This window comes from Mugil cephalus, chromosome 7, assembly GCF_022458985.1.
Source record: "Mugil cephalus isolate CIBA_MC_2020 chromosome 7, CIBA_Mcephalus_1.1, whole genome shotgun sequence".
Lineage (NCBI taxonomy): Eukaryota > Metazoa > Chordata > Actinopteri > Mugiliformes > Mugilidae > Mugil > Mugil cephalus.
The window spans coordinates 13,358,026-13,382,279 of record NC_061776.1 but is presented as its reverse complement, the minus strand read 5'-3'; the positions used below and the strand labels follow the sequence as shown (position 1 = coordinate 13,382,279).

At 43.0% G+C, this 24,254-nt stretch overlaps 3 protein-coding genes across 4 annotated transcripts; 1 reads left to right on the top strand and 2 right to left on the bottom strand.

Annotated features, from left to right (window-relative positions):
* Positions 1 to 6,671: 6,671 nt before the first annotated feature.
* On the bottom strand, positions 6,672 to 13,923 carry snap47 (synaptosome associated protein 47). Of its 2 annotated transcripts, none has more exons than XM_047589143.1 (5): positions 13,785 to 13,923; positions 12,950 to 13,471; positions 12,323 to 12,834; positions 11,903 to 12,027; positions 6,672 to 9,312 (listed from the first exon to the last, which is right to left on the bottom strand). In XM_047589143.1, the coding sequence occupies exons 2-5, from the start codon at positions 13,444 to 13,446 to the stop codon at positions 9,166 to 9,168; spliced, it is 1,281 nt and encodes a 426-aa protein (XP_047445099.1). In that variant the 5' UTR covers positions 13,447 to 13,471; positions 13,785 to 13,923; the 3' UTR covers positions 6,672 to 9,165. The 2 variants fall into 2 exon arrangements, with proteins under 2 accessions (XP_047445099.1, XP_047445098.1); XM_047589142.1 differs by having other exon boundaries at positions 13,596 to 13,811.
* Positions 13,924 to 14,323: 400 nt separating this feature from the next.
* Positions 14,324 to 16,402, top strand: jmjd4 (jumonji domain containing 4). Its single transcript, XM_047589141.1, has 6 exons — positions 14,324 to 14,576; positions 14,682 to 14,847; positions 14,931 to 15,056; positions 15,151 to 15,418; positions 15,645 to 15,791; positions 15,887 to 16,402. The coding sequence occupies exons 1-6, from the start codon at positions 14,324 to 14,326 to the stop codon at positions 16,220 to 16,222; spliced, it is 1,296 nt and encodes a 431-aa protein (XP_047445097.1). The 3' UTR covers positions 16,223 to 16,402.
* Positions 16,403 to 16,404: 2 nt separating this feature from the next.
* On the bottom strand, positions 16,405 to 20,764 carry iba57 (iron-sulfur cluster assembly factor IBA57). The gene is made up of 3 exons (XM_047589144.1): positions 20,259 to 20,764; positions 17,177 to 17,526; positions 16,405 to 17,040 (listed from the first exon to the last, which is right to left on the bottom strand). Exons 1-3 carry the CDS (start codon positions 20,681 to 20,683, stop codon positions 16,649 to 16,651), a joined length of 1,167 nt encoding a protein of 388 aa, XP_047445100.1. The 5' UTR covers positions 20,684 to 20,764; the 3' UTR covers positions 16,405 to 16,648.
* Between the last annotated feature and the right edge of the window lie 3,490 nt (positions 20,765 to 24,254).

The window sequence follows — 24,254 nt, the reverse complement described above, 5'->3', positions numbered from 1 at the left end:
TAGCTTAATATTGAATGCAAAATGATAATAATAATGTGTATTTATAAACATCACTAGACCGAGTTTAACATAGAACATATATAGTAGACAGGGGTTATGTGCATGGTGGTTGCAGCATCATTTTCAGTTTTTGGAAGATGCTCTTCTTCAGCTGGAACTGGGGCTTTTTAGCCAGGACGCCAGACCAAAGTTGCCCTGCACAGGACATTTTTACTTGGTATGGCCCATAATGACATCCAATTGGTGTATTACCAGTTCTTTTCATTGAGTCTTGCTACATAGGGTTGTTGTCTTGGAAAAATGGAGGTAATCTTGAACAGCTCCAAGCAGCCACTCAGTTTTGCCACAGCATCTTCTGGCATTTGCTAGAAAGCACATTTTTCCAATAAGGCACAATGATATGATTAATCTTTTGACTTTGGATTAATCATAGACTAATATACTACATAATAGAATAATATACAGCCAGTGCTGCGGTGCAAATCAATTTTCTGCTTAAGTGCTGTGAGAAGAGAAAATGTGAGAAAACAATGACACAATATCCGTTAACAGTCAATCTTGACAGCGGATGGTCTGATCTAAGTACAGGGCAGGGCCATTAATGATAATATCAATGTCATACCACTTGCCTGTTAAGACAATTTGCTTGGTATAAAAGATGTGTTATGTTTATTTTCACTGCCTGCATCTCATGTTAAATGAATGGCTAAAAGGTCGGTCAGGATGAATGACAAATTATGCCGCACTGTGGAGTCGAGGCTCGAAAAACTCGGAACCACTATGAAACGGTATTGTTCCAGACATTTTCACACATCACATCCTGCCTGGAATTGTTTTTTCGGATAAAGCTGGGCTCCTTCTCAAAAGAAAAAGAACGCAAATATTCAATGTCTCTGACTCTCAAAACATTGGTCTACCACAGGTGCAAGTTTTCCGTACCAATTAGTAAGCGCTCCACCCACAAATTTTCCATCAAAATAAACCGGGAACACATAAAAATTGCACGTTAAAATGGGAGTGATTGTCTTTGATATTCAATGCTTTAATTGAAACCAGACCGTCTCTGTTTTGACGGCTCCATGGTTTCCATCAGTAGAAGGGGATTCCTGAGTGATATCCTGAGGAACACTAGATTTCCTTTTAGAGGAAAACCAAACAGAGTAACACGTCATTGTTTTTCACTGGCTTCATGGTCAATCGGCATTACGTTTTTTTCTGTACCTGTAATGAACACTGGGTCAAAGGTTCACACTCCTTCTGTCTGCCACTCACACATTTTGTGTATAAGCTCTATATCCACCTCACATATGGCAGGGCTGGGTAAACATCTGGTAATCTTTGTTTCAGCTTCTCAATAGCTCACCAGGCTATGGTCTCGCTGTGTGTACTCAATCTTCTCCAATTACATAGTTGCTGGCTGCTCCCCTGAGGTTACGTGGACAAACCATTTGGGATTGCGGAAGGAGTTTCCACAAAATAGGTGTTGTCCAAAAATTCCTCACAGTTATGGAAATAAACCCACAAAAAGAGAAAGCGTTAAAGAGACGGTACCGTTGCTCTTTGCTTGTCTCCTTGAGGAGAAAATATCTCAACACAACACGAGAAAAATCTCAGTTTTTAGTTGCACTGTAGAAGTCAGGACAACAATGACACAACAGACGTTTCTCTTTATATCTAAAGACGGCTCCATGGTTCCTAAACCGAAGATGATCACAATTACTTTTTTTTTTTTAGTTCTGAGGTTAGCTTGACTTCAAAAAGTCGCAGCCCGTGGTATTACACTAGTGGCTCCTCAAAAGAAAATGTCACAAATACTCCAGTCTGAACTCGATGGCCCACACCCACATTACAGACCCAGAGTCTATTGTCCTGGTATGGCTTCACCCGCTCCGTCAAACATCTTTCACGCCGTGCGTTGGTGCGGAGCAATTTGCCTTCATGAACTCCTGCATCTGGACAATAACTTCACAGGTCCCACTGACGAGGCTGTTCTTACCGAGCTGGCCGAGAGCCAGACGAGGCTGCTGGCCCGGGCTCCTTTTCCCAAGTTCCACCCAGACGCTGCGTGCGCCGTCATCCTGCTGAAATGTAAACCCCAGATTCAGCTGTGTTTGTTATGGTTGCGCCAGCCCTCGGTGAACACACAACGCTGTCACAACGCACCTATAACAGCGGGGCAATATTTCAACAACAATCTATTTGGTCAGCTGCAATTACATCACTAGGTGGTCAAACACATAAGTTTGCTGGAATGATAATTAGGATTATTTCACAGGCACTTGCAAGGGTGCTAGATGAGGTTCTTATTTCCTAACGCGCGTCGACATTTAATACAGGGGTTTAAGTCGAGTGCTTTTAAGTATGTTTTCACAGTGTCTGAACTTGACCCCAGTGGACTGTGTTTGCAGGAGCGCCATCATTACTGTTTTCACTATGGATGCTCTATTTAACAGCAGGGCCTGCTATACCCCGTTGTCTCTTTTAATAATTCAGCTGCAGTATAAACAATAGTTTAGACTGAACACTTGTGTTGCCCTTGAGATCACTGGCCTGCTGCACTAATGGCTATTTACTTTCCAGAGAAAATGAGTAACCAAGAAAGTCTATTTTTATCCTGAAATGACCCCGGTGTCAGCCCCATGGAGGTGGCGGGGGGACACATCCTTAACTTTAATCAAGCCGCCCGGCCCCTGCAAGCTGCACGCTAGTACAACAACCCTCGCCTGATTAATTTTTTCGGCCCGCCCTCTTATCAGTAGAGTCGCCGCGGCCTCGCAAATCCCCGAAAGGATCTAATGTTAAAATATAAATCTACAGTCTGTCTGCAACTGGCTGGGGGTCTGTGCAGTGTGGCATCAGTCGGGTGGGTAATTTATTGTGGGAGCTAAGTGTTTCCATTTGCAGTAAGAGCCACTAAAAACAGTCTCGCTGAAGGTTTCTGGGGGGCCTGCTTGTAAAAGTACTGATGCGGTGTGAGCTGGCTCACGGCCTGACAACCTGTTTGGGGAGCTGTATAGATGGGCTTTTAATGAATACATAATCCAGTCATCACAAAAAAAAAAAAAAAAAAAAGGAGCCCTCAAACTTGCTAAGGTTGCAGTTCTGGACTGTTGCATTCTCACTCACCTTATGCAGAAAAACGGGATACATTTTCAGAAGAGGTGCGCCAAAGAAAATAAATAAGACCTGCAAAGAGATTTCTGTTGTTGGTTACTGCTGCTGTGCTCGTAGATATGCGGAGTAGACGTTTAGTTTTAATTAATGAGACGGTATACGAGGCCGTGGCTCCTGTGAAATGGATTAAACTGATTATGTGACAGAGTGATACGCATCAAGACATTTTTAAGCACGTATAATTGTACCTCATCGACGGCAGGCGGCACAGTATTCCAGCAGACCTGCCACAAGGTGAATGCAATTATACTGTCCTCACACAGAGTGCAAAGGGTCATAATTCAATGAGTTGAACCCAAACTCCTCACCGGCAACTCACTGCTGCCCTCTACTGAATCCTCCTCACAGACATGAACAATAACTGTGTTAAAATATGTTTTATTGAATGTTTTTCCACTTTACTGTCGGGCTGAAATAAGAGTACACATCCCCGCATTGTGAAAGCATCTACTCTTGCATGCGCTGGAAGACCTGACAGAGTTTCCAGAGGCATTCCCGCCACCCCACAGGCCTCGCAGCGGCAGTGCACGTGTCCTCGGGTGGAGTTTGGGGCTTGATCGCCTTAATCAGCCGCGATTGAGTAGGTGTGGATGAACGGCCTGGCTCGAGAGGTCTAAATGATTCTGCTCCTGTGCCGCACAATTTTCCAATGTCTCTTTTTATCGCTTATTTGCCCTTTTAACCTGGATAGCTACTCAGTGCACTCTATACTGTGTAAGAATCTTATCTTAAATCACCTCACACAAGTCATAATGTTCGAGTGCGAAATAAAAGCCCCTCAGCCGAGCTCAGGTAGGCTCCAATGTGGGATTTCACCTAGAATTGATTTGATACTACTGTAAAAACCCACAGCCAAGTTTGGCTTGGCCGCGCAGCTGTTAACTCTGTCGCACAGAAACGAAAAAAGTCTCGAAACAAAAGCCAGAGAAGCAAGGAGCGCCTGAAAGACCAAGCAAAACAAAACGATGTGCAACAGCACATGATATCATCATGCAGCTCAGCATCTGGGAAAGTACCATATTAACAGCCGCGCGGAGCACATTCACAGTTCACCTAAACAAAGGAAGGATTCAAATCCAACATTATACATTCACCGAAAACCTAGTCCACAGGTTCGTCTGCGCTCGTAATCTCAATCTTTTGTCCAAAACTTAGAAGATGACAGCACGCTGACAGCCAGAGACGAGGAGAGGGACGTGGAGCGCCGCATGATAATCTGTCCAATAATATACATAAACCCCTTGGACAGACTCGAGCACCTTCCCTCCAGGAACGTTTCTCCCAATTCTAACATTAACCAACAGGCCTTATTTCCTGAAACCAGAAACTCCCTCGGCAAAAGGAAACCCAGCAACACCTGCGCGAGTACGAAGCCGTCCAGGACGTGAGTCAAAAGCGAGCCCATTAGACTCAGACATGGTCTAATGGTGCAATGGCAGTGAAATTTCTCTAATAATTTATTAATGTATTCTAGGCCTGCTGCACAGCAACAGTTACTCATAAATTTAGATGTGTAATAGCAAAATACATGATTTAAATAAAAGCACAAGTCATTTGAAAATATAATTACTGCATCATTTACACGCTGCCAAATAAAGCACGGAGAATGGAGAAAAGTGCTTTAATTTTTACAGAGACATTGAATGACCTTTTTTTTTGGAGGGGGGGGGTGAATAAAGAGCTTTTCTACTGCAGATATATGATGCCATATTTTGGAGCGCAGTGCAACCCATATGTGCCCTGGTAGCCCACAAACTTGGGCTGCTTTTTTTTTTTCCCCTCCTCGCAAGAGTTGATTGATTGGCCATCAGTGGAGACACGCTCCTTGAATGAGAGCGCTCACCACAGAGCTATCGAGTAAACAGGCTTGGAAGTCAAGGCCAACAAAATCCCTCGTGTCTCCATACCATCCGCTAGGAAGGCAAAGCCGGATCTCATGTATCTGTGGTCAGACGAGAACCGCCACCACTTCCTCGTATTGCAAGGCTGCTTCAAAACCACGCCGCTCTGTTTCCCTAACCTTTTTTTTTTTTTTTTTTTTTTGGTTGGAATTCACATAACCATGTGGTGCGCTTCTGGAGTTTGGGACTTTCAAAGATCCCACTGTTTATCGCTGAAATCAACAAAAATAAATACGCCACAGTGAAAACATATTCGACTGCGCAACGAGAGAGCTTCAAAAATGTCATGCGAGGCGTCCCTGGTGTGCTGTGCTGCTGTGCGCTTTTCAGTATGACATCTTTTCGCGGCGGGCTGTGTTTAATGGAAGTGATAAGTTCACGCTAACTGGGACCGGAGCGCTGAATGAGCCTGTCGGTCTTCTTTCAAGGCCCTTTATGTTAGGCGTCTTCCTGATTCATAATTGAGTACCCGGCCACTTGCCAAATCAAATGCGGTCTGCTGTTGATATGAAGTAGTCCCTCCTTCTGCTGAACGCTGTCCAACAGGGGCGGCCAGCTGATGCCAACAGTCCCTGTGCCAACAGGATGTTATAATAGTAGAGGGTACAAAAGTAACCCACTTCCACACCACAGCTGAATCCATAATTAACATCCGTTTCTAGTTTGCGTGTGTTTTGATATTTTCTGTTGCAATTTGTCACATGGGAGTCGTCTACGAGCGGCGCCGCCTGAAGACTTTTTTTTTTTTTTGCTAAAGCCTGGTTATAATCCAGGAAGCTAATTTGACCGGCTTCGGTATTTCTCAAAATAACAGACAATATTCTATACATAGCACCCATTTTCCCTCTGATGTCACGCTCAGGGCACAATGATAATGGATTGCTGTGTTTCAAGTCATGTAAATGTAGGGAATCTGACAACTTGTTGTTATCATTTCACTGCTTCCCCGTTGACCAGTAACTGCAAAGGCAATAAACAGTGAAAAAAATCTTGTTTTGTTTTTTTGAGGTAAAACAACATTTAGCCAAACACCAAGGGTTGCATTCAACCACTTCCTAGCTAACGTCACTATGTGATCATGTAACCCGATACCATAGGAATGGCCTATATTTATTCTATTTGTGTGGATGCTTGGCTAACATTAACTTTCAGTGTGAGCAGTGGATTTAATCCATAAAAAAATGTGGATTTTAGCTTCGATTCAACTATTTGGTCAAAGGAAAGATGATGATTTAAAAAGTTTTTGACATTTTTGCACACGTCTATAAACCTGTTTTGTTTTAAAGTTAATAAATTGTAATAATAACGTCATGTCAGGGTATTATACTGAACTGTTCTGATTGTTTTATGTGTTTTTACTATGACACAAAAACTCTCAAATTTCTGTTGACGCCAACGTGAACCAGAACAATGAGCTCAAAGACGTCAACATGCTCCGCACCGTGGAAAAATGCAGTGGATGATTGTTGGTGGGTTCCTCGTTCGTCACGGAGCTGCAGCGGAAAAAAACCTTTCACAAACTCAGTGATCCACCCAGGGACTCCCAACCAAACCCCCTCAAAAAAAAAAAAAAAAAAAAAGAGTGAACAATCAAACTTCTCATTTCACTCATTTTAATTGCAAATAAGATTCTTTTACAGACTCTACATGGCGATGATGACTTTCTAGCTGATAAAAAGGAATCCATTCATTACATACAGTAGCATAACAACACAGGTGGAATTCTTTTATATTTAAAGCCACAATGCAGATTTTTTGTCTCCCCCTTCTGGCAGTGAATGTAACACAGTTCCAGCTTTTTCTTCTTCTTTTTTTTTTTTCTCTCCAAAGGCGTAAAAAGAACAACACCAATCTGTGGGAATTCTGTGTTTTGTTTTCTTTGTTGGACTATAATTCTTCCCATGAACATTTTATTTGTATATTGAGTAGCATAAATTCATCTTAGAGGTTTCCTGAATTCTAACCCATTGTTGCTGATTGCCAGACGATGAGTTCATATTCCCTTTGTTAGTTTTTCCGTCTTAATATCCACCACACTTCTAGTCAATCCAGACTAGCCAATCTCCAGTTAATTTCCTCTTTAATTAGAGCAATAATTGAAATGATTGCTGGTTGAAATTAAATGCGTCACTACGGGCGCAACAGCACGAGAACGTGCCAACCGAAAACAGATTTTGTGTTAATCACCACTGCGTGAAGTTATTTGCAGGTCCTTGACGGTCATGATTATTAATTTATGTGTAAAAGTCCTGCCTTTCAACATTAATGCAAATCACTTACCTGTAAATCATTTTTTTATCAGCAAAAATGAGCACTCGGGCTATTTTTAATGTCTGTACAGATGTTTCAGTTTTGACTAAAATGCTAATTTACAAGTGACAACAGACCACAACAGCATCACAACGACACACGTGCCATTCGTCGTAAAGTTATTTACAGCTCATACAGATTTAGAGTATTAACAGTTCTTAGCGAGGCATATACAGTCAGTAGATGCGGATCTTAACATTTAAGTATTTATAATATTTAAAAACAAGAGGGAGCGTTTTGTATTCGGTTTCTTAGCTGAATATTTATATAGTCTACTTGTCTACATTGATACTGATGGGACATTTGGACTTGATGCGAGGCAAAGCAGTAATATTGAGACATGCCGCATTAAGCCACAGGGAAACGGGAGAGGATAAGTGACAGCTACGACCTGAAAGATGAGTTCTCAACAGCAGAGAAACGGTTATAAAATAAAAACATGTCCGTTTATGGTCAGGGACACATTTTTTCCCGGGATGACGGTTAATTGGAAAATGTTCTAAAGTTCCAGTCAGGTTTATCCCTAGAATTAAATAAATGGAAACAATATGCAGTTTATTTGAAATCAGTTTGTGCAAACTGAATGTAGTGTATATTTACTTCGACCTTTCTCATTGTTCCTTCTGTTCTTCCCTGTAGTTGTCGAAATGGTGTCTCCTTTGATACATGTGTAACCAGAAGCTCGGTAGCGCCCTTTGCAGGTGGAGGCATTTATACTTGTGTACCTTGTAATTACTCCAATAAAACACAAATCAGCTGTGTTGAGTTTGTCGTGTGTCCATCAAACTGTTGCGACTGAGCAGCTCAAATTGGAGGCAGAGCTTATAAATGCCGAACAGTCGTTGCTTTTACCGGAATTACTGCAACACAGAAAATAACGGAAGACACCTTATAGTAGATGGTGTGTGGGAGGATGAGGGAATTCGTTTAGGATCAATAACAGCTGTTGCGTTACATTTCTGGGGTCATGCTTCGGTAGATCTGATGCAATAACACAAATCTGCCTTTATTTTCACGTGCTGGCATCACCAGCAGCACGTGTCATGTGCAGAGGTTTCATGTAATTCCCCAGGTCCCAGTCAAGTGACACAACAGCGTGACTCACTGGGGCACTGACATGGATATGATCCCTCACCGGCTTCCCACCTAAAATATTTTCAACAGGATTTAATAGACTCCAAGAGTAGAGATGATTAAGAGGTCATTTCCTTTTTGTCCTCAGTGATGATCGCATGTTGGTTTTCAGGGCACTTCTTCCTTTCCACAAAATCTTAACCGAGAGGCGATTCAAGTGCATTGTCTCATTATTCTATTTCCAAAATGCAAGCACTCTATTTGCAGGCAACGCTAGCTGCAGTTGCGACACATGCATTCGGACCTCTTCACGAAGTCGGATGATTTATGCGACGTGTTTCAGTGGTTACAAATGAACTAGTGAAAGGAGATGTTAACTTTTCTCGCCTTATTTCCACAAAAAGAAAATACAGTTGTTTTCTTAGGCATGTCCTTATCTGAAGTCGTCATCACTGATGATGCGAGTGTTGAAAGTGAATATCTTTAGTGTTATGTGAATATTGTGATACTTTCCAGAAATCACTGACGGCGCACGTGAACCCATGCAGTTACACCGTTAAATACAAGTAAAATCTTCTAATTTCTACGACTATACACACACACGCGTCCCTTCTGCTGCAGTTCAGTGTTCTCCCAAAGTACCTGTTCCGCGTAGACTACGAGGAGGACGTGGTGACCCCGCGCGTCTCCAGATCCGGCCGGGGGACTACAGCAGCCTTTTCATGCGGCAGGTGTGCTTCTCTATGTGCATGGTGGATCGGTCCGTTGAGCTCGTCAGGGCGTCCAGGGCGTCGTCCTGCCGTTCCAGCTCCGTCTCCGCCTCCAGGGCAAGGTTTTTCAGCTGCATCAGCATCTGCACACACACACACACACACAACACACACAAACCATGAAGTACACACACATGGAGACGCACACGCTCATTTGTTTTCCAATAATTACAGAGTTAGGCCGACGATTTTTGCACATAAATCATATGACGGACGTATAAATGACAGAGTTTTGTTATAAAGTAAACTGCTCAACAGCTTACACAAGTCTCTTATCCATCTGGAATTATTAGTTAATTAATTAGAGAGGAAAGAAAAAGTGGGTAACTAGTCTCTTAGAGTACTATTTTGAATCAATCATTAAATGAAGGGAAAAAATCTGCAGCTTTATTCACAATGAAAATAATCATTAAATGTAACTGCATACAAAAACATATCTCCACCTCCATCAACACTAATGGCCCTGACTAATAATAATCCATGGATCTAATAGTATTAAAGCCGCAGAGTAAACGTTTCTTTAACTTTCATCCTTGTGCACAGTTTCTTGATAATACCTACATACTTTTACTTAAGTATCATATTAATGAACATATTTCATATTAAACCGGAGATAAAACTTGAAAGAGAACTGAAAGAGAAGTCTTTACTAGTCTGAGATCATTGATATCATACCAGACTGTTAGTTTTCAGGTTTAAGGTTAAATATTGTCACTACATATATATATATATATATCCATGACCTAACAGCTGTGTAAGTTATGCTTGATGGAACGGCTTAAATATACTGCAATGTGCCAAGCAAAGCCTAATAAACACTCATTTCACATCCCACCACCATGGTTTCTAAACTAGTGTTACACTACACATGCTCCCACACTGACATTCTGTCAGTTTTCACTGGCTGCTCCGTGTGGACATTTCAACTGAGCAAAAAAAAAAAAAGACAGCAATAGGCACTGGTTTGAAAAACAGATAGTATGTCAATACACGCCAGGGACCAACTGCGTTCGCTCACTCGGGTCTGCGACTTTACAGCTTAAACTGGGAGTGACATGGCTGAATCACACCTTGCAGTTAACATTCACGGGAGTTTGGATGTGTCAGGGGAAAACACAGAAGTTTAATATTTTTAGCTTCTGCTTATACAATGGCCAGAGGACTGAAGTCATGTAGAACCCCCCCAAAATTAAACATTTAGGCTACAACTAGCGAAAATACATGATCTAAAGTTCCTAATGTCTTGCGAATTAATGACGTGGTAGCAGGATTTTGAATTTTAACAGTGCGCTGAATTATAAAACCACAGCCGTCCTTTTGTGTGGCCCAGTTTGTACTGTATGCGCACTTCAAACAACAACTGCGTAAAATCCCGGGACAATGGGTGATATTTGCAACGGCACTTAAATCGCGACGCGAAACTCTGAACAAGCTGCCCCTTTGGAGATTCTAATCTCGACATGAATTACATTAAGAGCAGGGTGTGTGCAGAAGCCAGGCATTACGTCAAAAACTGGCGGCCGTTAAAATGCATAAAGCGTTATCAGCTGCAGACAACACGCCTTTTAAAAACACAACAGACGAGCTGAGCTTTATGAATGGCCCCGGAGCTTTTACGATTCTGATAAATCTATTTGAGAAATGATTATTTAGTGAACTACTGATTATTGTTATTATGCGCCGCAATTGACAGAAATCTCAGGATAACAATGAGCCATTACAGATATCATTCATGAAGTGTGCAGGCATGGAAATAATAAGTAGATCATGAGGAAGGACATTTGATTTGAAAACACTACAACAAGTGTAAGTCTCATAAGGCCGCGAGCAAATCCTTAAACTCGAAACCACTTTTTCTTTTTTTTTCTAATTATACAGCATTAATTAGTAATGAAATGTAGATATCATATCAGAAATGTTTACTCAGGATTGCGTAAAACAAAAAATATCGACCATTCCATCTATAGAAGATTTTAAAACTCAAATATTTACCTGGATCACCTAGGAAATGTCAGCAACTGACTGGCCACCGTGCATGGCCATGGATAGCCATTTTATTATTTTGTCAGTCCATTTATTAATATTGGGCCTGTATAAATATATATATATATATATGACATAATATGATATAAACATTGCTTGATACAATTACTTGCTGAGGGTTTTACATGAAATATCTTAGTCTAAGCAACCTGTGATAGTGAGTCACAGACTCACAAAAAAAAATTGTCCGGATCATAGGTCTGAATCTGCGTCACTGTGTAGGTTTTGCCACCACAGACCATGTCTGCAACAGCTCTCGGTGGCGCGAGGCTCTGAATGGAAAGACACTGTACAGTCTGACCAAATAACTGACCATGTTTCTTTTCCTCTCTTAAAAGCAGGATGGACTTCGGTTTGTGGTCCCACCAAATAACATTTTAAACATACAGGATGAAAAATAAAAATCATTATAGTGAAGTGTGGTTTGGAATGGAAATATCAAAATACACGTGGCCGAAAACGTAGGGCCGTTCACAATAGCGGCTAACGCTACCGAGGCAGCCTGCTGGCTACACACACGGGCTTTTCATTGCATCGCCGGCCTTGTGTATATAAACACAAAAAAAAATCTTACAGCCACAATAGTGCAGTCATACTTTTCCACAGGCGACGGGGATCCAACTTTCTCACCTGTTTCAGTTCCTGGGCCTCAGCCTGACTGACAGATGGCTGGAGGACATGCACCTGCAACTGGGACAGCTCTCCTGCTGGGACCTCCACTGGGAGCTCTGTCTCTTGGCACTTCTGCAGCAAATCTGACTCCATGGGCGGACATGGTGAAAAAGTGCAGAGTGCATATGTTGTTTACAAGGCTCTCAAAAGTACAGCAACTGAGGCAATCGGAGCAAAGTGACTCATCAAAATACATTTCGGTCAAGGAGAGACACCGACAACCATGATGAAATGTTTTTACATGTGGCCACAGACTTATAAATATATGGAGGTGGAAACGTGGACCTTTACTGCCACTTAGTGGTCACATTTATGCCACGCCTGGAAAGTGCATTAAAATATGATTTTAGTTATTTATGTATTTAATCTGTTCCATACCTTCATTCCAGTTTTTCCCTTCTGCATCACAGGGGGATGACAGGGGAGTTGCCTTAAAAGACGCGTATTCACTCGAGAACTCCACCTTCTTTTTGTACTGCATCTCCAACACTGACAACGCCTCTGGCATCTTAGCTGACAGGAACCTGTAACATATATCGGGCTTCCCGATAAAACGCTGTCTGACAGTAATCTCGTAGGGACTGTGAACCCTGATTTCATCAATTTCATTCCGTTCAAAGCGGTGAAGGAGTTGGCAGTTTGTGTCTCGCACCTCCAGAGCGGACACCAGCACCAGCAAACATCCGGGCTTCAAGTCTGTGTCTCCACCTTTGGAGACTACTGCTGGGATGCTTGTGATCACTTTGTTTTTACTGGACCCCCTTCCTGCTGAGGCAGCAGCAGCTGCTGCTGCAGCTCTTGCAGCGTCCTCAGCCTTGGCCTCCTGCTGAATCCTCCAGGGCAGTTTACCGAAAGGCCACCAGGAAGGAGACTCCAGCTCTGATAAAAGTCTGAAAGACAGAGTAGAAAGTGTGAGGAGGAATTCACGTTACCACTGGCAGTCCAGTTAACGACATTAACACGACACAAAAGTCTCACTAAGTAACATAATTTTAAGATAATTACTTGTCAGCCACCCCCAAGTCAGAGTCAATCTTCTCCAGTCCCTGCATCATGTTGTCAAACTGCTCTCCCTGATGGCTGAGGACTCTGCCGGTGTCCTCCAGTCTTCTCTGGGCCCCTGCCACCAGGTTGATGAGCTCTCTCCCTTTAGAAGGCTGGGACTCGGCTCCTCTGGCCTCTGAGCTGGGAGAAAGAAGCCGCTCTCTCCAGAAATGCTCCAGCACGTTATAAACCACCACCCTGTTGGGCTTAAGGGAGCCAAACCAGTGCTTCACGTTGCCCTCTTCCAGCACCGTGAGAGTGCTGAAGATGAAGCTAGATGACTCCATTTTGATCTCCATGATCCGGGAGAGGCGGAAGCTGGCAAGACTCTCCTTACTCTGGCTGGAAACGAAGCGCACCGTGGTTCTGGTGAGCGACAGCGTCCCGTTCTCCCACCGCTTCTCACTATTGATGTAGTAGGAGCCAGGCCAGCTGTGGATGGGAACGTCCCGGCTCATTTTGGAAGGAGATGCACACACTGGCCTGGAAGATGGGCAAATAGGCTTCAGTGTTACATAAATACCACACACATGCAAACACTAGTGATGCTTTAATCTACAGTTACATCACGAGCCCCCCCCCCGTCCTTTTTGGTGAACAAACTCACTTCAGAGTATAATCCAGGCAGCAGATGAGCTCAGGTCAGACGTTTGCACCAACAGTTTAGCGCTCCCGCTAGCTTTATAAATGCGTCATTATAAAGTGATAACCGCTGAAAATACTTTTTTTTAATTTCCTCTACATTAAATTATCCACATTTATCGTCAACACCGGGTTTTGCATTAGGCTACGTTACCTTGTAGCCTTCTCAGTCTGTGATGTTTATTACGGAAGTGACGTTTCCCGTGAGCACGGCCGTATTTACTGTCCGACTGGAAACTTGTGCTGTCAGGGGAAAAAAAACACTATGACTGTAAGGTCCTTGAAAAATAATTGGTTAGCTTGGACAGTGGTTTCTGGATTAGTTAAGACTGCGCACAGTTTAAATATATATATATATATATATATACATATAATGTTAACATTTATACGTATATGACGAAACAGCGGTTTTCGTTTTACGTCAGTTGTCCAGGAACCATAACCTACAGTCTTCTGGTTGCACTCGTATCGTGCGACCCTTTATCAAATTACGGGGACTTGAATGGATTTATACCATATTTTTGGTTTTCTAGCGTGTCCACGTTTCATATTTAACCGAGCATGTGAGAAGACGTCCGCTATGTAGCTGAAAACTGCAAACCACCCGTTAGAATTTTTTACTTAACGTTTCCTGCTGTGTGAACCGTGACAGCTAACCTTGCTAACTAGCTAGCCGAGGTGTTGTTTACCATCATGGATCGGGAGGCGTACCGCAACTGCAGCAGCCTTGTCAAAATACCGAGACAGTCCTATGAGCAGTTTTGGTCTTCACATTTTCTAGATTACATTGACAAGGAGCTCAGCTACTCAAAGTTTTTCAGGAAATACTTGCTTCCCAATCACCCGTGTATGTTTTCAAGAAGGTTCACAGAGGACTGGAAGTGTAGAAAACAGTGGGTCACTGAGGAGGGGAAACCTAATTTCCAGAAATTGCTTCAAGAGTTTGGTAAATGAGCCTTTAAGCGACTACTACTCATCATCATAGACTGGTTGATTAATTATTTACTGGTGTTATGTACGTTTAATTATCATTATTTTTGTCTTATCGCAGATGAAACTCCTGTTCCTGTTGCAAATTGCAATGCAAAGGAATATAATGCCAACCCTAAACAAGTCATGCCTTTCAAAGAATTTATACACTACTGGAAGGAATACATCCAGAATGGACACTCATCACCCAAAGGATGCCTCTATCTTAAAGACTGGCATATGTCAAGGTATTATATTAATACTAATTTAATTAAACGTGTATTCCCAGTGCCGAAATATTATGCATCATTTGTTTAATATTTGTCTGCAGGGACTTTCCAGAACACAGTGTTTACACCACACCAGTCTTTTTTTCTTCTGACTGGCTAAATGAATACTGGGATACACTTGAAGTGGACGACTACCGGTTTATCTACATGGGGCCTAAAGGCTCATGGTAGGAAAATTAAACACAATTGTTACGAAAATAAAAGCAGATCAACCAACTGTATTTGGTGTTTGATACCATCCCATGCGCTTGTTTTCTCCAGGACCCCGTTCCACGCCGACGTTTTCCGTTCCTACAGCTGGTCTGCGAACATCTGTGGCAGGAAGAAGTGGCTGCTGTATCCTCCGGGTCAGGAGGACTTTTTACGAGACACTCACGGGAACCTACCTTACGACGTTACATCAGCTGAACTTCAGGACACGGGCCTGTACCCTCACTCCGAAGAAGCCTGCCAGCCTCTTGAGATTATTCAAGAAGCTGGTGAAATCATTTTTGTGCCCAGCGGCTGGCATCATCAAGTTTATAATCTGGTAAGAACTATGTAGGCTAGGATGTGGAAAAAAAATCACGGGAGTTTGGATGTGTCACATTTGCCTTCAAAGTAATCCAATTTCTTCTTGTCTAATTCCGTCTGGACCTTCAGCCTGTGGTCCAGGACGAGAGACTGGAGAAGACGGATGCACTCGGCAAAAATATTTCCCAAATTATGGCGCTTCATATCAATTTGTGATGTGATTTATTTATTATTTCTTTAAGGAGGACACCATCTCCATTAATCATAATTGGCTGAATGGCTGCAACATTGACATCATGTGGCAGTTTCTTCAGAATGAGCTGTCATCTGTTCAGAAAGAGATAGACGAGTGGAGGAACACAATGGATTCGTGGCATCAGCACTGCCAGGTACTATGCACATGGGATTATTTGGTCAGCATGTCCACGCAGCTGTACTGAATGTATACAATATAATGATGATTGTTGGGTGTATCTCCTCTCAGGTGATCATGAAGGCCTGCTCTGGTATCAATTATGGGGAATTTGCCTCCTTCCTGAAAATCATTGCCGACAACCGAATGTCTTTCCTGAACGCTTGCTCCTCCGGGGAATCCTCCGATTACTCGCGGCACCTTTCAGAGACGCTCACCACACTCGGCCCTTACCATGCTGCCTTTGACCTACAAAGAGTGGCCCACGTAATTGAATGCCTACTGTGCAACGAAGACTTTAAGCGGCTCGATCATTCAGCGCTGACGTTACAGCCAGAAACCATGTTACAGCAAATTCGAGACACCATACAGTCCACCAGGGGGCAGCATCTCCTCTACCAGGAGTAAGTCTCACTGACGTTGTCACCATCTGGAAATGGCTTGACTGAAAAGTGCCAAGTTGTGCAGAGATAAGGTTGTTTCCAGAACTTTAGCTTGAGCAGAATGGCATCAATCTTAAATGTTGCTTGTGAATGTCTGCATTTAGTTTTTGCACTGACTGGAGAAATAAAAAAAAATACAAATCTCTGTGTATTTGTGTTTGGCGTATTTATTGAATAACAGACAATAAAGCTCTGTAATAAATAATACTCCTACAATTTAATAAAACCACTCTAAAGTAGGTCAAAGCAAAAGAATTCATGAGCATGGATCAGTGCCATGCAGCTGTGGAGTGTTGACAGTGAAACATAGTGTATTTCCGGTGTTCTGTCTACGAAGTTTGTCACATTTGATGAATATCACATTTTAGGCAGCTACAAAACCTCCTTCCCCTCAGCCGGTTTTCTCATCTCTAGGCCACCAGTCGGGCACAGAGGCCTCAAGTGTCACTGAGGTGTCATCAGAAGTTTTGAGTGTTAATACCTCCTTGGCATGAGCCACACGTATCAGGCTCAGACCCAGCTCTCCCACCCCTGCCCTGTGCTTCCCAGCTGGCTTGCCTAACTGCGTTTGCAGTGCGGCTCCATCCTCCAGGTCTCTGACTGGAGACGACAAGCGTACTGGCATCAGGCGTTTCCGAATCACCCCCGTGTGATGAGTCCTGGCTGTGAGCTCCTGGCCGATGTAACAGCCCTTGCTAAAGCTGATACCCTGCATGTAGGCGAGATTTGATTCTAGAGGTAGCGCCACCCCAGGAGGAAGGTCCTTGACTCCCTCAGGAAGTCCTACAGAACAATGACAGCAGAGGAAACAAACAGAATTGTCACAACATTTCAAGAGCACACGTTAATACAAACCAGCACTTCCCAAACGGTTTATTTTTGGCGAAAAACGACGTGTACGGTAATTGACTGCTAATACCTATTGCATAGCGATGTCTGTGATAATCCTCTGTGTCTCCTTTCGCACATGCAACAACGACGTCCCGGGGATCAGCTTGATTGTGCAACACCAATCTCCAGCCCATTTGTTGAGTTCGAGGATCAGCCTCCCATACCAGAGCTTTCTCGGGGGAAGAGAGTTCGGGTTTTCTGGTGGCTTGACCCAAGTCGTCTTTCTGGGAAAACACCGCCCACACAGAGAGCTCTGGACAGGGGCTAATGCTGACCTTTCTACGGATCTTGTACACCTTCAAGTGCTTTAAGATCGAGTCCTTAATCATACTGTCACATTCCAGGAAGACACCGTGTCCTTCCTCTGCTTCTTTCAGGCTGAAATGAAACACCAAAAAAAATCCACCATGAAATGCCACACGGCTGTTTCACTTCCTGGCCAGTTAACATTGCTCAGAACTATGATGTGAAACATATGTTGTTAACAGAGTCAATAAGCAACAACAACAACAACAACAACAACAAAAAAACTCAGTTTCAATCATTATTTCAGTATCTAATACTACCATAAATAATTTTAGATATTTATAATTTTACAATGAATCATGCAACAACATAGTAAGACTACTAAAACAGCCTCGATGGGCATGACTAGAAAACTGCAATTATGGACTTCTATACTAAAATTATCTAACAAACATGCAAATGGGGATTATAAATTGTGAATATCTATAAACATTAAGGAAGAATATAGGTGGGAATATAATCTTGACTGAAGTTTCAGAAAGGAGTGTGGTTGAAATAAATATTTAACTCCATGTCACAGGTTTCTTGACCTAGAAAGAGCAACAAAGTCAACAGGAAATTTATCAACTGGATTAAATCTACACCAGACCACAGTCAGTTCATTATGTACATTTCTGAACAATGACTGTTAAGCTGTGGTTTGTAGTACTATTGAGTCGTAGTGTGTTGTAATGACACAAGTTTTTGTTATTTTCACAGCCCTTTTTTGGTCAGTGGTCTTGGCTGAATAACAACAACACTGCTATTAATCCTGTAACATGATCATATTGTTGGCTTACAACCTTTTGGACACAGTCTTAACATAAACTGAAGATTATAACAGTCATGAAGTCTGTCTGAGAGGTTTTCTCACACTGTCGTTGCCAGTGTCCTTATCTGTGCTGTGCTGCGGAGAAAGCACGAAGACAAAGGACACCTTGCGGCTAGACAAGCTGATGCAGGGGGGCTGTCTCTGTGGTTGCAGCAGAGCTGGAGTCCCTGACATCAGTGGCAGATGCAAGGACCTCGAATAAACTCCAGCCCTCATGAACAACGTCCACCACCCTCTATAGGACAACATAATCGCCTCCAGGTTGAGGAGGCCGTTTGTCCTTCAAGACGTACGACTTTACGACGCCTCTCTGCGAGGACACAGCTAGACTGTGGATGCTGTCACTATACACAGATCAGGCCTAACATTATAAACCTTCCTAATATTGTGTGCTGTGGTGTCTGATACCAGGATGTTGTTAGTGGGGGGGTCTTTGGGTCCTATGACTTGATGGGAGGGGCCCCTGTGGATTGGACTTGTTCCAGTGCATCCCACAGATACTTGATCAGTTTGGCATCTAGTGAATTTGGAGGCCAGTTGCTGCCATCAAGGAATGTCATTGCTATGGGGTGGTGGGTGGTCTAGGTGGGTGGTACATGTCTGACATCCACATAAATGCCAGATACAAAAGGTTCCCAGCAGAACATTGTATTGTCACAAGATGGTCAATGTTAATCACTTCTGGAAAAAACCATCACATGACACGATGACTTCCTCACCAACAAGAAGCAAGAGGTGCGGGGTGGCAGACACTTGTCGGCCACCCTCACCACCAACAGCGGAGCTCCACAAGGTCCTGTCCTATGCGCTTATTTGTTCTCCCTGTACGCAAATGACTGCACCTCCAGCCACCCCTCCATCACGCTGGTTAAATTTGCGGATGACACCGTGTTCCTGGGACTCATCAAGGAGGACGACGACCCAGCTTACAGGAACGCGGTCTAACAGCCGGAAGCGTGGTGACACACTTAACAACCTGGAGCTAAGTTACACATTAACAAAGCGGTGGAGTTTGTAATTGACTTCGGTAGACACTCCCCCCCCCCACACACACACACTTCTCATCAACAACACTGCCGTACAGGTGGTGGACTCTGACGATGTTTTTCATCAGGCTGCTCCGCAAAATCAACGTCTCCCCCAAGGCTCGCACCGAGTTCTACAGAGCCACCATCAAAAGTGTCCTCACCACCTCCATCACTGTGTGGTACCCCGCATCCTCTGTCCACGCCAAGAACAGACTGGAACGCATCATGTTAACAGCCAGTCGCCTCAAAGCCCCTAACAGGAGCCTGTGTGCGTTCTGCACGTTGCCTGGTCCAGACATAGGGCTGGAAGAATAGCAGGGGTGCCATCACACCCTGCTCACTCCCTAACTCCCATCAAGTTCCAGGTTCAGGTCCATCGGGACAAAAACCACTAGAGACTTGAACAGTTTTTCCCTAGGCCATCTCTCCCCTGAACAGACCTTAGCACACACCAACCATTTCTGCATGCACCATCCACAGCAACAGCTATTTCCTTGCCTGTAATTAGTCCAGTTATTGCATCACAGGTGAATTTCTCAAAGAGATGAATAAAGTTTTTATCTATCAGTTTTTTATCTTTCTAAATTGTATATATTGTACAATACAAGTCAACTTTTACTTAGTGTTATATGGCGCTGATACACCAGGTAAAATTCCTGTGTACATTGTACATTTGGCCAATAAAGATAATCTGGTTCTCTAGTCATAATGTTTATATCCACATTTATTGCATTTACATATAGTAAACTGTATATCTGTGTGATAAAACTATAATGCGAATTCCACTGCAAGTACATCTGTCGCTAGAGATTAGGAAGCAGGAGGGAGGGGTCACTTGGCAAAGTTACTATCAGGTCAAATCAGGTCATAACACCCAGTACAGCACATTTGTGCCACCGAGTAAAATAAACAGCCAGGATGTTCTGACAGTAGCATTTTCATAACACATTAATGTGCTCTCCTACCTGTACAACATGATGTCATATAGTGTTCTTCCTTGTACATTCAGCATGTGTGAGTACATGGCTCTGTGCTCGGGCTCGTCCAGCAGCCCCATGTCATTGGTTATGATCCCCTGAAGAAACGGGCTCGTGTCTTGTCCCTGGATTTTGAGCAGGGTCCTGTGTGGGAGGTGGTAGCACACAAACTTCGCCGGGTCATTTTTGCCCGTCGCTGAATCCTGGGCGTACCTCTTCGCCCGGACCCCCGCAGGTGTCGAAAAGTCGGGGAGAGACGATGCAAACAAACCGGCGTGTTTTCTGGAGTAAACGCCGGCGGCAGCGGCGGAAGTGAACGCTCTACGGGCGAAGGACAACGTCCCCATGTTGCACAAATACATTAGCGTGTACCTCGTAGAAACACACAGTGACCGCGGACGGCTACATAACATAGGACATAAGGGCTAACTAACTACCAGCAGAAAACATAGACCTCCATTTTGAATTCCCACAATGCATTGCTCGATAATATTTGAGCCCGAGCCATTCAACGATTTCAGCACGTGCGCGTAGTTTTGTTTTCCGTTAATTGATTTTTGGAGAAAAAAAACACACACACTAAAAAAAAAACAATTACTATACATTCCCTTTCATTCGTTAATATATGTTCAACGGAGTCAATACATACAATGATAGAAGTGGAAGATATTTAAAATCTTCCACTTCCCCCCCAACATTTAAGAATTCAAAAGAAATGTTTTATTATATTAAACAAATATTAAATTTTAAATATTTATTTTATGAAAACGGCATGTAATGCTCATCAAACATAACAGTCCTCTACAGTTGGCTCAACAAATAAAGATAGGAGGAAGATAATCTAAGCTGACAGTGACTTTAGAGGTCAGGTGAGAATAACAATAACAATAACTTCATTGAGTCTCAGAATGTGATGTTTGAAGGTCCTTGACAGAATCAAGTGCTATTTGTCAGCAAGTAATGAAACTAGGTACTTTATTAATTGTGTGTGTGTGTGTGTGTGTGTGTGTGTGTGTTATCATCATTTTAAAATACACATCTTCTGTTCAAACAAATTCAAACAGTCTCAAGAGTTTAAAAGCCTCAAGCTGGTCCACTGTCTAACTAGCATTAGCTGTTGTGCATTGAACACTAAACTTTTGTGATGCTTGGTGGGGCTGGCACAAAGTGACATGTAGCATTAACTACTTTTAACGTAACACACATTCATACTTAAAAAAAAATTCCATCCTCCTCTTGTTGTTTGTTGTTGTTGTTTTTGCCTGTACTGAGAGGTTTTGCTTACTTAGGTTGGGCCCCACCAGGGAGACTCCCAATGTGTCATTGTTGCAGTGAAGGGGGTTTCAAGTTGTGTCATTGATGACCAACCGAACGTCATGCCTCCAGAGCGTTCACTCACCTGACAAAACATTAGGCACACTGGTGAAAACAAATAGACAGTTAAGTGTGTAGTCTATGATCTGTCTGAAATTTGATTTGATTGTGTGTGAGGTGAAAAAGGAAATCACCATTCTTGCATTGAGGATCTTGAAGTCAGTGTCTCTTTAATCCAGCAGCGCACAGAATGTCCCACAACGCCAGGTTATGGGAGGGGAGCTCCCCGAACGGAAAAAATAAACAGTATTTATACACAGTGGTGGGTTATCTACAGTACACGTCATGCTACCTAGGAAAATGTAAATTATCTCTTCTCTGGAAGGAGAGAATAACTTCTTGGGAATGGGACTGAAATGACAGTAAAAACAAAGCAATTTAATAACTTCCAGTTCTAGACCTGGCCCAGGACTTTCGTCCAGAGAAGTTTCCACGCAACACAGCCTTTTGTGATTAAGAAGACCAGTCATAGTGGTGCTGCTGGAATTACCCGGGAAAGAAAAACTGTGAAAAATTCCTTTTGATACCTGGGATCAAGATATCATGAACTATAGGTGTTAGGATATTTTGGAATCGGATTTTATTCATGAGCAGCCACTATGATGGCGACATAATAATAGGCAAGTCCTATTTGACAATGAAGCAAACTGTGGAATTCATAAACAAAATTCATGAAGAAAAAGACCAGACCAGGCACCCCCACTGCATAACAATGATACTCCTTGATGGCGGCCTGACACAAACACAGACACAAAAAACGTTTAGGAATAACTCAAAAAAAAAGGAAAAAAAAGAAAAAGGGATGATCCACAGAGGCCCCTCCCTCAACCCACAAGACCCATTGAAACACTGTGTTGTCAGACACTACAGGACACCCTCAGAAGCTACATGTCCCTTCTCTGATGAGTCACAACTGTCTTGGAGGCACAAGGGAGACCTACACAATATTAGGAATGTGGTTATAATGTTATTCCTGTTGTTGAAAGTACACAAAAGGTAGGAAGCAGACAAACAGTAGTCCAAAAAAGCGTTGAATAAGGTCAGCTGGACTTGTAGTATTTCTTGAAGACGTTTCGCCACTCATCCGAGTAGCTTCTTCAGTTCTGATAGACTAGTGGGAAATTGAGGTTTTAATAGGAATAAACTCTGTGGGTACCACTCACCTGAAACATGCTTGACCAAAAACTGGGGTCACTAATTTCCATAATGACTGGTACTTGCCTGTCGTTGAATGGGGGGAACTGTGTGCCTAGGCTAACTTATCCTATGAATAGAACTCTAACGAGGCTATTGTCAATGGGAGCCTGGAGGCTCAAGGTGTGAATGGTGTCGAAACTTCTTGGGGACCAAAGTCAATATCGAATTGTAAATAGATGGTAAATCAAATATCCGTCCTCCTCCTCTATTTAGAGAAGGTTTTTCCGCTTTGACATAGATGGCTTCCTTTACTCCTCTCTCAAACCATATGTCCTCTCTGGCCAGGACTTGGACATTGGGATCTTCAAAAGAGTGTCCTTTGTCCTTCAGGTTGAGGTGGACCGCTGAGTCGTTCCCTGATGAGCTGGCTCTCCTGTGTTGGGCCAATGCGTTTGTGGATGGGTTGCTATGTTTCCCCAATGTACAAATCTGTACATTCCTCACTATTTGATTTTACTATTTGACAAAAGAAGCTGATGACTGTCTTAAAGTTGGACCCGCTGTAGCGTCTGTTAATGATAATTTTGTGATAAATATTGTTGTTTGTACAGAGTCTTGTGGAATGGTGACAGTTGAAGGGGTTTGTGATGTTTTCAATTTTCATTCATGCTTGAAATAAGAATATGTAGCCTGCAGCATGTAACCATCAATGGGAGTTTCAATGTGCAGCAGATTAAGTTTCTGACTCACAGACTTCCTGTCTGACAGGAGACAGCATGTGAGACTGGGAAAACACATCTCTGACTCATTCACCATCAATACAGGTTACCCCCCAAGGCTGTGTCCTTTCACATACCTGCTCTTCTCCCTCTACTTTACCCTCGAAGTTTGCGGATGATACTACATTTACTGGGTTCATCTCTGATGGAGATGACACCACCTACAAGATGGAGACAGACCAGCTGGTGACTTGGTGCAGCTGTAACAATCTGCAGTTGAACACTTCCAAGACACTGGAGACTACAGGAAGAACACAGCCCCACTCCTCCCTATCACCCTGCGTGACTCTACAGTCAACAATGTGGTTCCTGGGCACCGTCATCTCCTAGGACCTCAAATGGGAGCTAAACATCTGTGCCCTCATCAAAAAAAGCACAACCTTGTGTGCACAAATATACTTGGCAATAAAGTATTTTCTGATTCTGTGGCACTTCACATCTTAAGGTACTTATTCTAACATTAATCGGTTAAAGAATGGGCATTTGCCCGTAAGCACACACACACACACTCATTCACAGTAATGGGAATAACAGCATTAAAAAAAATCGGATAATATAACTAATTACTATTTCCATCATTGCAACGAAGTTACCAACAATTAAATGTGGTGCGAAGTGTGAAGTGGAGCAACTCATTGAAGCTGCCCTCTGACTTGGCTCTCAGACAAGAGCTGCAAAGGTGTTTATTGATTTT

What these genes read in the sequence shown, in the direction of transcription:
- iba57 (XM_047589144.1), bottom strand. Translation starts at nt 20,683, where the DNA reads ATGTTATGTAGCCGTCCGCGGTCACTGTGTGTTTCTACGAGGTACACG. An exon ending in TATGACATCATGTTGTACAG is followed by an intron (nt 17,527 to 20,258) that starts GTAGGAGAGCAC and finishes GTTTCATTTCAG; the next exon opens with CCTGAAAGAAGCAGAGGAAG. An exon ending in CAGACATCGCTATGCAATAG is followed by an intron (nt 17,041 to 17,176) that starts GTATTAGCAGTC and finishes ATTGTTCTGTAG; the next exon opens with GACTTCCTGAGGGAGTCAAG.
- snap47 (XM_047589143.1), bottom strand. Translation starts at nt 13,446, where the DNA reads ATGAGCCGGGACGTTCCCATCCACAGCTGGCCTGGCTCCTACTACATC. An exon ending in GACTTGGGGGTGGCTGACAA is followed by an intron (nt 12,835 to 12,949) that starts GTAATTATCTTA and finishes TCTGTCTTTCAG; the next exon opens with ACTTTTATCAGAGCTGGAGT. An exon ending in AGGGAAAAACTGGAATGAAG is followed by an intron (nt 12,028 to 12,322) that starts GTATGGAACAGA and finishes CCATGGAGTCAG; the next exon opens with ATTTGCTGCAGAAGTGCCAA.
- jmjd4 (XM_047589141.1), top strand. Translation starts at nt 14,324, where the DNA reads ATGGATCGGGAGGCGTACCGCAACTGCAGCAGCCTTGTCAAAATACCG. An exon ending in ATGGGGCCTAAAGGCTCATG is followed by an intron (nt 15,057 to 15,150) that starts GTAGGAAAATTA and finishes TGTTTTCTCCAG; the next exon opens with GACCCCGTTCCACGCCGACG. An exon ending in CGTGGCATCAGCACTGCCAG is followed by an intron (nt 15,792 to 15,886) that starts GTACTATGCACA and finishes ATCTCCTCTCAG; the next exon opens with GTGATCATGAAGGCCTGCTC.